This window comes from Dipteris shenzhenensis, chromosome 24 (genome assembly GCF_047967505.1).
Source record: "Dipteris shenzhenensis isolate YYH24624 ecotype China chromosome 24, Dip_SZ_1.0, whole genome shotgun sequence".
NCBI lineage: Eukaryota > Viridiplantae > Streptophyta > Polypodiopsida > Gleicheniales > Dipteridaceae > Dipteris > Dipteris shenzhenensis.
In genome coordinates, this window is record NC_141619.1 from 53,026,821 (window position 1) to 53,044,483 (window position 17,663).

General features: G+C 41.8%; 1 protein-coding gene across 2 annotated transcripts; it reads left to right on the forward strand.

Annotated features, from left to right (window-relative positions):
* Nucleotides 1-5,041: 5,041 nt before the first annotated feature.
* Nucleotides 5,042-7,445, forward strand: LOC147886770 (uncharacterized). 2 transcript variants are annotated; one of them, XM_087395366.1, is made up of 2 exons: nucleotides 5,042-7,232; nucleotides 7,418-7,445. In XM_087395366.1, exon 1 carries the CDS (start codon nucleotides 5,245-5,247, stop codon nucleotides 7,084-7,086), a length of 1,842 nt encoding a protein of 613 aa, XP_087251492.1. In that variant the 5' UTR covers nucleotides 5,042-5,244; the 3' UTR covers nucleotides 7,087-7,232; nucleotides 7,418-7,445. The 2 variants fall into 2 exon arrangements, with proteins under 2 accessions (XP_087251492.1, XP_087251493.1); XM_087395367.1 differs by lacking the exon at nucleotides 7,418-7,445 and having other exon boundaries at nucleotides 5,042-6,209; nucleotides 6,371-6,564.
* The last annotated feature ends 10,218 nt before the right edge of the window (nucleotides 7,446-17,663 follow it).

Consider the following 17,663-nt stretch of genomic DNA (forward strand, 5'->3'; position numbering starts at 1 on the left):
CAATAGTGCCAATGTGTGTTGGGTGTGGACACGACCATGCTTACTAAGATTGCCCATCGAAAGGTAGACCTAGAACCTTAGCGACAGACTCAAATGCAAAACGTATAAACTTATTGAGTATGTAAAGAGGAAAAATTCACAGGGTTCCCCTCTATGCCCTTACAAGGTTGCAAGTGGCCCATAAGGCAAAACAAAAACCTCCTGCACAAGGCACAACCATGACTGCTCAACCAGTCAAGAATGTGCAACCAAAAGTGGAAGGTAAAAAGAAAGCTATACAAGTGGGTAAGGGAAAAGAAAAGGTAGTCATCCAAAGTAGATATATGAAGACACAACCACAATAACCTCTTCATCTTTAGAAGCTTTAAGGGATGAATTGATACATGAAGGCCTAAAACTTCAAGAATATAAAAGGGTCAATGCAAAAAGTAGACAATCGACTCCAAAAGGAGTTGGGGGATGCCCAAACCCCATAATTGAGAAGAAAAGGTTAGAAGAAGACTAAGTTCTACTTTGAGAATGTCAGGAAAAGTATGAGAAAAAGCTCCAACTAAGCAAGAGGACCAATACCATCCACTCAAATTTCACCCTTGAAAAAACGCTTGAATGTACCAGAGAGTATTGAAAAGGAGGTGGCAACCCAAGATTTACATCTGAAATGTTAGAATGTTTGAGAAAGACCCGACTAGTCAAAAAATTAAAGAGTAAGAAGGCAATGTGTCTTCTCGTGACCTTGTGGAACCGAAAGGCATGTACATGAACCTAGGGACATTGTAGGACTCACATCCTTCTTGTCCATTGAAATAAAATTTTCCATTGCTACATTGTTGCATAATAGTTCGACATTATGGAGTGATCTTTCGCATTGGATTAATGGTAGGTTGTATGTGACAGATTTGGATAAGGTAGACTACCAATTTGCCTCACAAACTGAACCTATTAATGTTGAGGTAGACCACCAAGCTGCCTCACAAACCTTATGAGAGATATTTTGTAAAGGATGAATGGTAGGTTGTATGCAATAGACGTGGGTGAGGTAGGCCACCAAGTTGCCTCACAAATTGAACCTATTCATGGCATAAATGGAGGGTAAAAAATTCCAAGAGTATCTATCAACAAGCATGGTCATTATTGTGAGAGTGAAGACATCAATGTAGTACTAACCATCCCTAACATGATCATAAGGTCACTTCCATGTTGGCTGGACGAGCTGGAGTCAGTATCGTCACCAAGGAAGGTGAGAAAAGTGGGGAGAACCTCCCATAGAGAATATAGTATCTGTCAACAAGCTTGGTCATTATTGTGAGAGTGATGACACCAATGTTACTAACCATCTCCTACCATGATCATAAGGTCATTCCACATTGGATGGAGGATCTGGAGTCAGTATCATCACCAAGCAAGGCTGGGAAAAGTGGGGAGAACCTCCCTTGGAGAATACCACCCTTGTGGTGAAGTTGATTGATTGTACAATGGCACAACTAGTTGGAATCTTGAAAGATATCATAATAAATTTTTTTGGCCTTTCCTATTGATCATCCTTTGTAATAATGAATGTCCATAAGCCAGACCCATATGACATCATCTTGGGTAGACTGTTCATGTGAATTACACAACTAGTCCATGATTGGTGGTTCAATAACATTTATTTAAGGAAAGGAGACCAAATCATTAGAGTGGATTGAAAAAAATGGAAGGCCCATCCCTTGAGTGGAAATTTATTTGTTGTTGAATTTGACAGCAGCTATAAGTCAACATCTAAAATGTGTTCAAAGCATATAAGAAAGAGGACAATGGGAAGGGTCCTCAAGACTCTTAGTGCTCTCCATTACCCGAGCTAGCAGACTCACCAAATTGGATGCATACAATGGCCACCATAGATTCACCAACCGTTAAGGGAACCCAAATTATGCATCTTGACAATGATCAACCTACAACCTAACTCCATTGTACCTTTTTACACTATAACAGCGGTAGTACCTAATGAAATTGAACATGTATTTGATAACTCCATTGATATTAGGAGACAAGTATTACTCCATCCCAATTTTGGATAGAGCTGAAATCAACAGGTGCAACATGCTGAATATAGGCCATGGCAAATAACTGAGCAAGCCACAATCTCATCTCTTAGGAGACATTGAAACATCTCGTCCAAGTTGTGATTCTGAAATTCAATACACAAGAGGTATCTCAATTAATGTTGTTGGTTATTTAATGTTGCTTGTTTCCATGGACAATCACCTTGTGTCTTGCAACTTTTTTGTAACTCTTGCAAGTACCTTAACAATAGCAGTAATGCTCAGTAGAAGTTGGATCCAAGCCTCCAATTGCCAAATTCATTGGCATGAAAAGGCAACCACCTTGAAGAGCAAGGGTAGTACTTCCAAAGTATGGCTCTGTGCAAATGATCAAGATGTACCAATAATTAGCAAATGGACCAAGCAACGGTATGAACATCTAGTTCCACCTTTCGACCTCTATGTCAAGCACCTCACCAACAAAGGCGACAAACACAAAGAGCAACCAAGAAGATGTGGGTTCGAAAGGATTCACTAGAATTCCAAGTATACTTTGAAGGTGAATCATGTATTTGGATTTCGAAGAAACCTTGACATCAAAAGCCACCCCATCATGTAACAACAAATCACGACCTCAAAAATCCAAACAACACCATCAAACAAGGAAGGTACATTACTGTTGTGCTCCCACAAGCCCATATATATTACCTTGGAAACACTTATATTTGGGTACCCAAGGTAGTATGTGTAAAAAGATCAAGTCCATCATCTTCAAGCAGCAACAATGATGAGTTTAACAAAACATGGAAGAAAGAATGGATGCCAAAGCCTCTATAATTAACATCATAATAAGTGAGAGGCAGCCATCAATTTCATGTCTACCCATTATGCAAAATCAAGGCAAATTTTGGCAAGAAGAGCCATAAGAACCTACCTTGGAAAAGGTAGAACCACAAGAACATGCTTGCAAGGAAAAGGGAAAAGCACCAATATAGGAGGATCACACACAAAGGAACGGTTTACCTCCTATCGAGTAGCTACACAAGAACCTGTCTCGAAAAGAGAGACAATAAAGCAAGAACCTTCTCGATCACAATTCTATCGAAATGCTATTGAATTCAATGCATCATCTTTAAGGCAAACAACAGTTAAACAAGAACCTGTCTTGAAAAAGAGGACAGTAACACAAGAACCTGCCAAGTCAAAAATAGACTCTACTTTGGGAGCTACACAGGAACCTTCCTTAGCAATAAATTTGGCATCAATCTTCATGGTAGCTATACAAGTACTTGTCACACCAATTATGCTTATCACAATGGAAGTCACACAAGAACCTTCCAATGTGAATGACAAATTATCTTCGTTGACCTATTTTTCAGCAACAACTTGGGCTCAACAGATATAGAAGATCTCTGAGTCGTTGCAATCCTGCTCACATTTGAAGCATAGAACATATCTCACTTTCTTACGGTGAGTACACTAGAAGTGAAACGATGTGATTAACAAAGGCACAAGTTTATACAATGAACAGCAAGTGGTGCTATACTAATAGCTCCAAAGTTCACACAATGAACAATAAGTGGTGCTACACCAACAAAGTGAATTTGTTGACACCAAAATGTGTCTAGATGAGTTTCTTGTGATCCTCAAGCTTTTCTCCACTTCATTTACTAACACCACTATTCATAAATTAAAAAAAAACCCACCATTCATTCGCTTTTGTTTTTGCTAATTAACATTAGTACCCACTTAACCACTAATTAACTTTTGTTTTCGCTAATTAACACTAGTGTTCACTTAACCATTTAAGCCTCCCACTATAATGTTACTTGTAACTTAGAATTCTTTCCTAGAAACCCAATGCTACAAACCTCTTCACTCATAGTCCTCATTTTAGAAGTTTGTATGATGCATTATTAGAGACCTCTGGATTCAATCACTTAGATAGACAGAGCTTCAGATCATGCCACAACCTTATTGTGCTCAAAGAAACTTCAAGACAAAAGCCTCAATAGAGAGTAATCCATAAATTGGGTTTAGAAGGAAGTCAAAAAGATAGTCTGATGAGAATCCAATATCAAATCAAATAGGGGACTAGGGGCATGATAATACACTGATACTTACTCCGTTAACACTAACGTCACTAGGATCTTTCATCAACCGCTGTTAACACCTTCTTCCTAATACCTTACACCTTAGAATTTTCTTTTTCTTTTTCTTATTCCTTTGAGAGGTCTTAAGTACTCAAACTCGGATCAATCCAACCAACGTCTAGCCACTACAATCACGCATGCCATGCGGTGCCAATTATAGGGAATCTAATGCTGGAGGCAACACATCACCAAGATGAAATATCAATCCTACCGGTAACAATTCCACAACCAAGGATCCTTTGAAGACCTATGAAGCAAGGGAAGGTTCAACCATGTGCACAAAAGGAATGATCTTCATGGCCAACACTCTAACAATCATGACCTTTGGACTGGATCGAGAACAAGAAGGGGGGCATGTTAACCAATTTGATTAACAATATGTCTTGGCAAATATGTACGAAAATACTTATAATATATCATTATTTTGCTAATCTAGACCGATGTTTGTTTTAGTTGAGGTAGTAGGGAATTTACTCCCCTCTCACTCAAACCTTACCATCTTATGGGGAATTGAATGCTTGTAGGCTGTTGCTGCTTTTTTGGTGCTACTCTAGACCGATGTTTGTTTTAGTTGAAGGTTTAGGGTGTTCGAATCTTGTGAGATGTCCCTTGCTTCTTGGCAGTAGGTCTTGGGCGGACGTGCCCTTGGTAGTGGGGTATGTGTGTGAGTTAGTCCCGGTTCACACCACTCGACTAAAAAAAGGTGGTGTGTTCCAGCCTACTTGGCCAAATAAGAGGCATTGGCAAATTTTTTTTGTCTAGCACCTCAAGGCCGCCCAAGTTGATGGGTGGCTGACATAACTGATTGGTATGGAGCTCATGCCGGGGGGCCTGAGGGTTTTAGCGGAATGGCGTGAATCCACCCTTAGTATTGAATTTGTTGATGTGAAGAGCTGATGAGCCAGCCATTAAACCCGGTCAAAACCCAAGCTTTCTTTCTGTTGAATTTGTTGCTGGATGTCAAGAGCCGATGAGCCACGGAAATCGTTAAACCCCGTCAAAAACCCTTCGCGTGATCCATGGGACGGGTGGGAGATGCCTGAGAGCTCCAAACTCCGCTCAGAAGAGAGATGGGTTTCGACGTATCCCTCCTCAAGATTGCGCATCGGAATGTCCTTTACCCAATTGCTCGTTCTTGGATGAGTAGTGTGCATCAGCGAGCCTTGTGCTCCTCTGCTTACGCTGATCGAGGCAGTGCGCCAGTAGCCAGCTACCTTTTCGATGAAGAAGGCTGGTCTCCTGAATTTCTCCGAAAAATCTGTGGATATAGTAGCTCGTCATCGTTTCGTCACAGTCGTCCTGATGCGAGGTCACACTTTGAAGTTGAAAGCATACTTGGAATTCTCCGACAGGGTTCCTGGGGAACACACACGGAAGAAGCGCTGAACCGTTTGAAGGTTCGGTTGACCCGACACCATGTACAGCAAGTGTTGAAGCTAGAAAAGGACCCATTCTTGGCGCTTAATTTTTTCACTTGGGCAGGGAGGCAGCCTGGCTACAGGCACTCCTCTGCTGCATACAACAAGATGATTCATATTCTGGGTAAATGTTTTGAATTCCCAGCTATCAAAAAACTGATCGGATCTATGAAAAGGGATGGTTATGAGTACAATGACGTAACTTTCAATACGGTGATCTCAAGCTACGGAAGAGCAGGCATGATAGATGAGGCAAGGGCTACGTTTGATCAGATGGCATTTTTCAAATGTTGGCCAAGTACTTACACTTACAATACTCTTCTCAATGTGCTAGTTCAAGCGGAACTGCTTCAATTAGCATGCTCATTGTATTCAGAGATGATGAGATCGGGTTGTTCGCCTGACAGTGTTACCCTCAGCATTTTAACATATGGCCTGTGTAAGATGGGCAAACACACAGATGCTCTAAAACTATTTTCTGAGATGGTTGCAAATGGATGCAAGCCCGATGTTGTTGCCTACTCTTGCCTTATTAGTGGTCTATGCAAGGCAGGCAGCGTCGACGAAGCATTTCAATTTAAGAACCAGATGAAAAGCCAAGGGATTGAGCCGAACAGGTTTGTCTACAACTCACTTCTTGCAGGACTATGTAAGGCAGAAAGAGTGAAAGAGACCGGTAACATTCTAACGGAAATGATCCAATCTGGATCGAGTCCTGACACTTGCACTTACAATATACTCTTGCATCGGCTTTGTAACATCAAGAATGTGAATGCAGCTTCCAAGACCTTGGATGCCATGATAAGAAAAGGCTGCGCCCCTGATATTGTGACATACAACACGATGATTTCTGGTCTTTGCGCTGATGGTAACTTTTCTAGGGCTTCCAAACTAGTAGAGGCCATGCAGGTGAGGGGCATAGAGCCTGATGTTGTTACATATAACATATTTATACGGGAGTTATGCAGGAGACACTCTGTGGACAGGGCCTGGTTCATACTGGACGAACTCCAGGACAAGGGCTGTGAGCCTACTGTTGCAACGTATAGTATGCTGATTCATGCTCTATGCAAGGCAGGGAGAATGCAAGAGGCTTACAAATTGTTTCATGACATGTTAAAAAGGGGACGTGAACCCAATTCTTGTGTATACAATATTTTCCTTTCTGGATTTCTAAAGACTAAAGAGGCTGATAAGGCAGTAGAAGTTTTTGACCAGATGAGGGAGAGAGGTTGTCATATAGGTCAAAACACTTACACTATTTTGATACATGGTCTATGCGTGATGGAAAAATTTCAGCAAGCTTGTATCTTTTGTATGGAAGCTTTGGAAGCTGGATGTGTAATCAGTGGGAAATTATGTAATGCTATTGTAAATGGCCTTCGAAATGAAGGTAGATTAACTGACCTCGCTAACCTACTTGACTGTATGATGAGAAAGAACTGTATGCCTGACGATGTTGCCGCATCTAAGGATGAAAGAAACACTCAGTAGAGGCTGCCACATTGAGAAGTAAGAGACAACAAGCTTTTGTAACTGGGAAACCATATTTGAGCGACGGATGGATCATGGGAGCTGTGCTTAAGGAAGCTCTCATGTAACCCCCTCTTTGCAATACACTCCGTCTTGATATCAGTGAGGTAAGAGTTTTCCTAACACAAGGAGTACAAACGACGTTAAAACATGATATTTTACAATTTCCAGGCATTGCTGAAGAGTTTACTGTTTCAAACCATTCACTTTTATTCTCATGCCATGTCATTTGTTTGCTCCTGTGTCTGGTACATGCTCTACCTGTGAATTTCTTCATCTTGAGACATGCAAGCATATCTACTGTATCAATGCGGCTGGGGTCAATGATTTTCCTCATTTAAACTATCGGTAAGATCATGTCTCTCTCTTTTACTAAACACATTTTTCTTTTCTTGGCACGGTGAGATATGTGTTTTGTTTGTCAAATTAGTTACAACGATGGCGTCAAAGTATACAGCTGATTTGACTAGAAGTCATACCTAGTCCCTGGAAGTCATGTGCATTGTTGGCTACCCTGATGGCAGTGATTGATTCACAGCATGGATTAAAATTGCTGATAAAGAAAAATGGATAAAGGAAAATGGATAAAGGAAAACTTGTAAGTAATGAAAAATTTGAGCTTGCGAAAGCCAAAAGGTATGAGCATTGTTGGCCTTGGATGCCACATCGTGCAGCGGCGCCCATACATGTTTGTCTGCCTATATGCAAACCCACAAGGACAGAGCACAAAGCTCTTTATCACTAATAAGTCCTTGCAGTATGCCATGTGGCACCAAGGTAGCACTGCCTATGGAGGGTCGGACTCCTTTAAGGCCTAGCCGTGCGCTGCCTCCTCAATTTTGAAAGAGGCTGGTGGGATATAGATGAGGGTCTACATGCTTGCTATGTATCCAAGCTCCATTATGGAGCATATTTGCATAATTTTGTCCCAAAGTCCACGTGTTATATTTGCCTTGGACACTGCTGGGGTCTTTTAAGATCACCTGGTCATGCATCTTATAACTTACCTCTTTGTGTTATATTGTGCTGCTGGGATCTTTTAAGATCAGCTGATCATGCTTGTTATCTCTTTACCTAAGTAGTTTTGAATTATGTGACTCTCTTGGCATCTTTTGAAACCTTTCAATCTTTATTTTATGGATTGATGCTAATTGATTCAGTCGTCATAAACGTATTTTTACAAATTATCAATGTATTTCTTTATTTTCAGAGTGCTGAGAATCTGCCTGGAAAAGTCACTTCCTGTTGCATCTAATTTTGTTAGATTTTGGACCTTGGTACACATATGCGAAGTCATAATTTTTGAAGTTTGGAGACCTGTAGTCTGTTTTTGAATTACCTGCAATTATAACCAAATTGCGTGTCTATATTTGCAAGACATTGCTACCTACTCTGTCTGGCAACCTCAGCATTGTTAGGTTTTGGCGTTGAGGGAACAAGTTTGTATCCAAGGCATCACACCATGTGTGGGGGTTCGTTTCCCCTTCCCATCTTGTCATTGCATTATGAATCTCCACCATTCCTGATACATCTTTATTGATCTTACTTCCTGGAAGGTCCATGTGCCTCCTCGTAGAGTTTCACTGTGACTCTGAACACTGAGCTCAGTAGTAAGCTTTTCATTGGTACATTGAGGAATAGATTGCAAGCTTTGGAGTTTCTACAAGAGAGCTGAACATAATGCACATGCACAAACTCAAAACAAATATTCCTAGCTCATAATACTAGTCGGGGGGCATTATGGAACTTGAGATCACAAGGGGAGAAAGGTTTCTATTCTGGCTGGTAGTCATGTGCATTGTTGGCCACCACGAAGGCAGTGATTGATTCGTATTAGTGATAAAATTTGCTGATAAAGAAAAATGGATGACGGAAAACTTGTAACTAATGACAAATCTGAGCTTGCGAAAGCCAAAAGGTAAGAGCATGGTGGTATTGGATGCCGCATCGTGCAGCGGTGCCCACTCATGATTGTCTGCCCCAAGGTGTGAACCAAGGACAGAGCACAAAGCTCTTTATCACTAATAAGTCCTTGCAGTCTGCTATGTGGCACCAAGGTAGTACTGCCTCCTCAATTCCCAAAGAGGCTGGTGGGATACAGATGAGCGTCTACATGCTTGCTACGTATCCAAGCTTCATTACGGAGCATATTACATATTTTTGTCCCGAAGTCCACATGTTATTTCTGTCAGGGCCATTACCCCCAACCCCTCTTTTTCCACATTTGCCCCACGAGAGAGGGGATTTTTTGGGGGGCTGGGGGGGGGGGGGGGGGGGGGAGGCGGGGTCTATCTGCACCTGGGTCTTAGACTGCATGATTTCTAGCAGCATTGAAGGCTGAAGCTGTTATGCTCTAGCGAGATAGCATGACCTCGGAAAGATCGGTGGGCATTTTCTCTTAGATGACCAACTGTTGTAATAATTAATGTGCGTAAATGAAATGGTCAAGAGAAGTAACTGCCAAGGTCCTAGGTGGTTCTGAGTGCTAAGGCCTAGGTGCACCTAAATGTGCAATAATGCCAAGGGGCAAGTGGTTTTAAATGTGCCCCAAGAGAGGGGTAAATGGTGCACCAAGTGGAAAGGCTAAAATGATGACATTTGGCAAGGGGAACCATCTAGGGAAATGAGGGTCTCGTGGATATGCATGAGGAAGAAAAAGGATGTATTGATTGAAAAACGTGCGATCCAGGAGAGTATGGCGGTGGAAAATTTGAGATGCCATTGCCCGTGATGTAGGGAGAGTTAGAGAGTAGAGTTTCTATCAGTTGGTATCAGAGCTGAAGGTAAGGGTAGGGGCTCGTTAGGCTGTGACGGACAGCAGGCGGAGAGAATATCAGCGGCTGCTCGTCGACGGGCTCCACGAAGACCATCGTAGCCTTCAAAGACTATGTGGAAGACGATTGCAGATTGGAGCGTAGAGGTGACGCAAGGTGGTCAATTGAATCACCCGTTCGTGACGTGCGAGGGACGTGAGGGTCGTTGGCTGTGACGAAGGCTGTACGTGACGAGAGCAGGTGGATGGGCATCTCCGGTTGATGTTCTGCGGTGACGATGTGGCGTGGTGTTGACGGGCACTTACATGCATTTACGCAGGCCTCCCTCCATCAGAGCGCTGTCCATCTATAAGCTTACAGAGATTCCGTTGGTTAACTAAGTGCAGGCTTAGATATCCTGGTGGATTGACGGTGTAACAAGGGAAGCAGGCAACGTAGGGAGAGTGGACAGGAAGAGTCGCCATCGCCATCGCCTGCCCAGTTTTTCGTACCTAATTGACATTATAGGTCCAGAAGGTCGCAGGTGAACCGACGCGCATCAGAGGCGCTTTGGTATCTTTAACGGTGGAGGGAAAAGATTGTGGTTAGCCCAGGATGGTTAAAACCCGATCGTTGAACTCGGGATTTAAAAAAAAAAAAAACGAACCAGAGATAAATACGACAAGAGGGATCAATCAACATTTCGAGGAGAAATCAGGGAGCACCTTCTTTCGATCCAGTTTTTATATATGGTCCTGTTATTCTTCACCGTAAAAGGAATGTTCAGAGTATTATATAATTGGGAGTTTAGTGCGTAGGAGAAAGAAAAACAGGAAAGCAAAATAGAAAAGAGGTGTATATATATTTTATTTTGGGTTCTAGAAAAGACTGAAAAAAAAAAACCATTTTCCATTGTGAAACTATGGAGGCAGAAGGACAGAATTCTAGGGTGAATCCTAGTGAGTCTAGAGCACAGTCTACACAACAAATGTCACATCACATAGCACCTACTTTGATCGGCAGGATTTCGATATTAGAAGATGCTTTACAGCAGATTATGAACCAAGCAGATTATGAACCAGCAGCTTCAAGTGAATGCTGGTCAGAATGAGATCAGGGAGATGGTGCAAGCCTCGTCGGCTAGACCGTCTAGAATTGATAAGGGCAAAGCTCCAGCAGAGCCAGAGCCCAGTATACATTCATTAGAGCGCGCAAGGGTCAAAGTGCCTAATATCGCTAATTATAGACCGGAGAAGTACGCTGGTCGGATGACCGAGCGCAGTTCTGATGTGATCGAGGTTTGGTTACACAAGTGGGAAGAAGCCTTCGCCATTTGTGAAATTAGATCTGATCTAAAGAAAATCCGTGAGGCCACACACCTGTTTATTGAGGCAGCGGATAGATGGTGGATAAAGCAACAGAAGGATCAAGTTGCTCCTACCACCTGGGAAGGGTTTAAAGCTGAATTCAAGAAACACTTTCTCCCACCTGATGAAGAGTCCCGAGCTTGGGATGCTTATAGAAATCTTTGTCAGAGGAGTCTGTCGGTGGCAGAGTACACCGATAAATTCAGGGAATGTGTCATGAAAATAACAGACCCTCTCGCTATGTCGGTTCAGTTAAAAGACTATATCTATGGACTGAACGACAAGATCAAAATGGAAGTTCGGGCTAAGTATGTGACTACATTAGATGAATCTATTGCAGTAAGTAGCCCTGAACTATGAGGATGCCAGAGGCAGATCTGGTGGATTTGTGCAGGCAGGGACTCAGTATGAGTTTCCGAAAAAAGGGGGATTTCAGAGGAAATGGACTTCAAAGACAAGTGTCTCGCAGCCAAGTGGCCAAACCAAGCAGGTGAAGCCGGTTGAGGGACCAGTAAAAACAAGTACCACCGTTGGGGTGAAAAGGAAAATAACTCCAATGGCAGCCCGGGCTTGGTCAAAGTCCTCGTTGACCCCTGAACAAAAAGAGAAAGCTAGAAAAGAAGGATTGTGCTTCGGTTGCCTTCAGCGACATCAGTGGAAAGATTGTCCACTGAACAAAGACCGTCGCATGGCTAATATGATAATATCTGAATGCGACGTGGAAATGCAGGAGAGTCCCAATGTGGAACATATGCAGATGCAATTGGCGGGACCTTCTCAGAGGTTAGTACCTTGTTTGTTATGTGTGTCTGTTGCTAAGCTAGTGACGAGTGCACCTGATAACATCCTATCTAGGCCCGCAGCAACGGGGTATACAGCCTTTAATGATACGGAGTTAATTAAAATGAAAGGGCAAGTGGCCAATCATGATGTCATTGTGTTGTTTGACTCGGCGTCAACTCACAATGTGATTAACTCCAAGCTCGTGAAGAGGCTGAAATTAAAAACAAGCCCATCTGACTATGCGTATACAGTCAGAATGGTAGATGGAAGTTCAACTGAAGTATGGGACCAAAGGGTTACCCAGTTGGAGCTTCGGATTCAGGACTATGCTGAGAAGCTTGATTTTGAAATGACCAAGCTTGCTCATGCAGATATAGCCCTGGGTATGGCGTGGCATTCTAGGAAGAATCCAGCCATTGATTGGAAAAAGCACGTATATCAATTCAAGATGAATGATGTGCTTTATGTCTTGCGAGGTGAAAAAGATATACCTCAGGGACCGTTGGTTTCCGTGATGGAAATCAGAAAAGCTCAAGTAGAGTTTTTATTCCTTTGCATAGCATCGGTAGAGCCGGTTGATGATTCTTCGGCTAGCACTGATGTTATGCAAAGTGGTGAGATGGCCAAGCTGGCTAATCTTATAACAGAGGAGTTCTCTGAATGTTTTAGGGATGAACCACCTTATGGGTTACCTCCAGAGCGGAAAGTTCAACATAAGATTGAACTGATCCCGGGGGCAGAACCTGTAAATAGACCTCCCTATAGAATGAGTTTTGCTGAAGAGGCGGAGGTGTGTAGACAACTGGAAGAATACCTCAAGTTGGGGCAGATTCAACCAAGTTTCTCACCTTTTGCTTCGCCAGTGATATTAAAGAAGAAAAAGGATGATACGTTTCGCCTCTGTATAGATTACAGAGCATTGAATAATATCACTGTCAAGCACAGGTATCCGATGGCTCGGATTGATGATTTGCTAGATGCATTACATGGAGCCGTGATTTTCAGCAAGATAGATCTTAAATGTGGCTACCATCAGATCCGGATTAGAGCTGAGGATGTACATAAAACCGCTTTCAGAAGCAGGTTTGGTCATTATGAGTTTTTGGTAATGCCCTTTGGACTTACCAATGCTCCAGCGACCTTCGTCATGCTTATGAACGATTTACTACGTCCGTATATCGGAAAGTTCGTAGTACATTTTATTGACGATATCCTGATATTCAGTAAAAGTATTACTGAGCATCGTGAACACTTAAGAGTAGTGTTCAGTACTTTGAGGAAAGCCAATCTTTATGTAAATAAAAAGAAAACTATACTGTGTATGGTTAGGCTTGAATATTTAGGGTTCATAATTACCCCACAGGGGGTAGAAATGGATCCGAAGAAAGTGGCTGCGATACTAACTTGGCCAATTCCTCAGAGTCTGACCGCGTTGCGATCATTCTTGGGATTTGTCCAGTTTTATAGAAGGCATATCAAAGGATATTCCGGAATAGTATCGCCATTGACTGATCTGACCTCAGATAAAGTACCTTTTATTTGGAGACAGAATCAACAAGAAAGTTTTAACACCGTAAAACAAGCTGTGGTCACAGGACCGGTGTTAAAAATAGTTGATCCCCAGAAACCGTTGTTCCTAGAAACCGATGCAAGTGGCATTGCGGTAGGAGCAGTTCTCCTTCAAGAGGGAAGGCCAGTAGCCTTTGAAAGCAAGAAGCTTCCTCCCTCTCAAAGGAATTGGCCAACTCATGAATTGGAGTTGTATGCTGTTATCCATGCTTTGAAAACATGGAGGCATTATTTGTATGGTTCAGAGTTTTATGTGGATGTTGATCATGATACTCTGAAACATTTTTGTAAACAGCCTGACTTGAGGGGCCGCCAAGCTAGGTGGGCAGAGCTCATGCAGGAGTTTAATCTAACGATTCGGTACCGAAGAGGAAAAGATAATAAGGTGGCTGATGCGTTGTCTCGCATTATGCACAACCTGAGTTTCACGGTATTAGAGAGTGCTCTAATGACCGAGATTAGAGAAACTCAAAAGGTGGACGAGTTTGTCCAGAGCTTATGGCCTAAAGCTCATGTGTTAAAACCTGGGGAAAATAAAAAGGATGACCTGGCATCCAGAAAAGGCCAAACTTATGCAAGATATACCATAAGGGATGGTATGCTAGTTAGAAATGGCAAGGTGTGTGTGTGTGTGTCTGTGTGTGTGTGTGTGTGCACGCATGCACATGAGAGAGAGAGAGAGAGAGAGAGAGAGAGAGAGAGAATTTGGATTGATTTTAAGGCGATCTTATGTTAGCTTGTATCATCTTGTTCATTGCCTAGCTACTTTGTGTGGCTCATGTATGCTAGCCTATATGAGCCCACAAATTATACACATTAGAAAATTTGATGCATGTGTTTGATATTAAATGTATGAAAATTTATTACTATATAATGATATAGTATAAAATAGATATTTTGTGTGACATTTGAAATTTGGTGTACTTGTTGTTGAGAAAGTCAACATGTCTAGATAGATCATAGTATACGCATGATATAGAAATTGCATACTTTATAGACATGGAAATAATTGCATCTTAAAAAAGGCAAAGTTCCCTTCTTTAAATTCTCATGGTATCCTTTTTACTTTTCTTAAAATTTATTTTATGACTTTCTCCAAATCATATTCTAGTCTAAATCCATACTTTCAAGACATCTCTCTTGACACTTGTATTGACTATGTATATACATTCCCATCATCGTAGTCCTTTTGCTATCTTTATGATCTAGAGTGGTCTCTAGGACCCTCCTTGGAAAAGTGTCAAATATTTGGTGACAAACCATGTATATATCAGAGGAAGTATCATGATGTTTTACACTATTTTCCATATACTTGTGCATAATGTAATGCAACCTAGTTTGATTTTTAGCAACAATCCATCAAAAAACGACCATTAAATCTCATTTTATTCAATTATTTGGGAATAGTTTTTTAATGTTGGAGTCATTGAATGTATGAGCATCTATTACTGCATAATGATATATTATAAAATATATATTATGCATGGCATTTGAAATTTGCTATACTAAGTGTTGAATGTTGTATAAATTTGGAGTTGGACTGAATGTTGTATTGAAGGAGTGGTTTTGTATTTCCTCATGGAAAAACCCATCAAGGCCTTACACTATCGTTGTGTTGCCCTTTGCACACCTTGCAATAGGCTCTTGTGTCACCACTCCATTTTTAGGAGCAGGTTCTTGTGTAGCATTGAACTAGTGTTATTATTTTTTGAAAGCATTAAATAAGACATAAATTTATTGTAAGGATATAACTAAAGGGAGAGATCAAGCCATAATCATTGTCTACAAAGGGCTACCAGAACTATTACGTAAGACATGCTTTATACCTTTGGTTTTATAGAGGTGTACTAACACTAATTTTTAAAGGATATGCAAAGATTATACTTTACATCATTGCATATAACATCAATATTTCTAAACTATTTTCAAACCTTCAAACTTAGTATAGAGTCTATAAAATTCAATTACTCTTGTAAAGGAATAATAAGAGCTTGTACCTTTTGTACGCTTGCATGGTATCCACTGGTCAATTTAGCTAAGCACTTGTAATTAGAAAAAGTAAGCAGTAGTACCTAGTCAGAATGATCTCAGGCAGAGAGTCATTCGACAGTGCCATGATAGCCCGTGTGTGGGACATCCAGGGGTCGAGAAGACATATGATCTGTGAAACGAGATTTCTTTTGGCCAAAGATGAAAAAGCATATTCATGAATATGTGACACGGTGTTGCTCGTGTCAAGTAAGTAAGGCCGAGCGGGTGAAGCCACCCGGACTTTTACAGCCCTTGGAGATACCACTAAGTAAGTGGGAGAGCATTTCCATGGACTTTATTGTAGGGCTGCTTACGACACAAGGAGGGTATGATTCTATCCTTGTGGTGGTTGATCGTCTAACCAAGATGGCTCACTTCATTCCGACTAGAGAGTTTGTTAGTGCCCCGCCAGTGGCGGATTTGTTCATTAGACATATACTTCGTCTGCATGGATTGCCTAGATCCATAGTGTCAGACAGAGATGTCAGATTTACCGGTCATTTTTGGACAGCGGTATTTGAGACACTAAGGACTGAGTTGGGAATGAGTAGTGGGGATCATCCTGAGACGGATGGTCAGAGGGAGAGAGTCAACCAGACTTTAGAGGATATGCTGAGGGCATATGTGTCATTGAGGCAACATACGTGGGACAAGTGGTTGCCATTGTTGGAGTTTGCCTACAATGATAGAAAACATTCATCTACCGGGTTCAGTCCGTTTGAGCTGAACTATGGTTATAGACCAGTTAATCCAACTATAGTTGGAGTACCTCAGAAAGTGCCTAGTGCCGCGAACTTTGTGGTTCAGATGCGGGAGATGCTAGCACTTGCGAGAGCTAATATCTGTCAGGCTATGGATAGAGCCAAGGTGTATGCGGATGAAAACCGGTCTATAAGAGTATTTAAGGAAGGAGAAAAAGTTTTTCTCAGAGTTCCTTCGCACTCGAAGTCACTGACTTCAGGAGAGTGTGCTAAGTTATCACCTCGATACTGTGGGCCGTGGTTAATTCTAAAGAGAATAGGCAGTGTAGCCTATAAATTAGAATTGCCACAGGGGTGTAAGGTGCACCTGGTTTTTCATGTTTCGCACTTAAAGAAATTTTTGCATACAGGTGACTCACTAATCGAAGGTGTGGTTTTGTTTCAGGAGATAGAGGATATTGCAAGGCGCAAACCAACAAGAATCCTGGACCGAAGAACAATGCAAATACGAAATCGGAAGATACCCACGGTGTTGGTTGCATGGCATGGTCAACCTCTATCGGAAGCTACCTGGGAATCCGTATACCAGTTACGGAGAGTGTTCCCAGATTTCATCATCGAGGACGCTGATGCTCGAAGAGGGAAGGAATGTTATGCTCTAGCGAGATAGCATGACCTTGGAAAGATCGGTGGGCATTTTCTCTTAGATAACCAACTGTTGTAATAATTAATGTGCATAAATGAAATGGTCAAGAGAAGTAACTGCCAAGGTCCTAGGTGAGGGTGAAATGGCATTGACTAGGTGGTTCTGAGTGCTAAGGCCTAGGTGCACCTAAATGTGCAATAATGCCAAGGGGCAAGCGGTTTTAAATGTGCCCCAAGAGAGGGGTAAATGGTGCACCCAGTGGAAAGGCTAAAATGATGACATTTGGCAAGGGGAACCATCTAGGGAAATGAGGGTCTCGTGGATATGCATGAGGAAGAAAAAGGATGTATTGATTGAAAAACGTGCGATCCAGGAGAGTATGGCTGGGTGGAAAATTTGAGATGCCATCGCCCGTGATGTAGGGAGAGTTAGAGAGTAGAGTTTCTATCAGAAGCCATGAGTCATGACTTGTTATAACATTAAGATTCAAGGGCACAATTGACAAAGGTCAAGTTCTTTAGCTGCTTATGCTTGGGCACTGATGACGACATAAGTGTTGCTTTGCTTGCTAAGTATGTCTTCCTTTTGTTTTCCATAAAAGTTTTTGTTTACCTCCTTTTTCTTCTCTTTCATTTTCACTTTTATTTTCTGTGTAGATTTTTGGTCTTTAGAACAACAAAAAATCTAA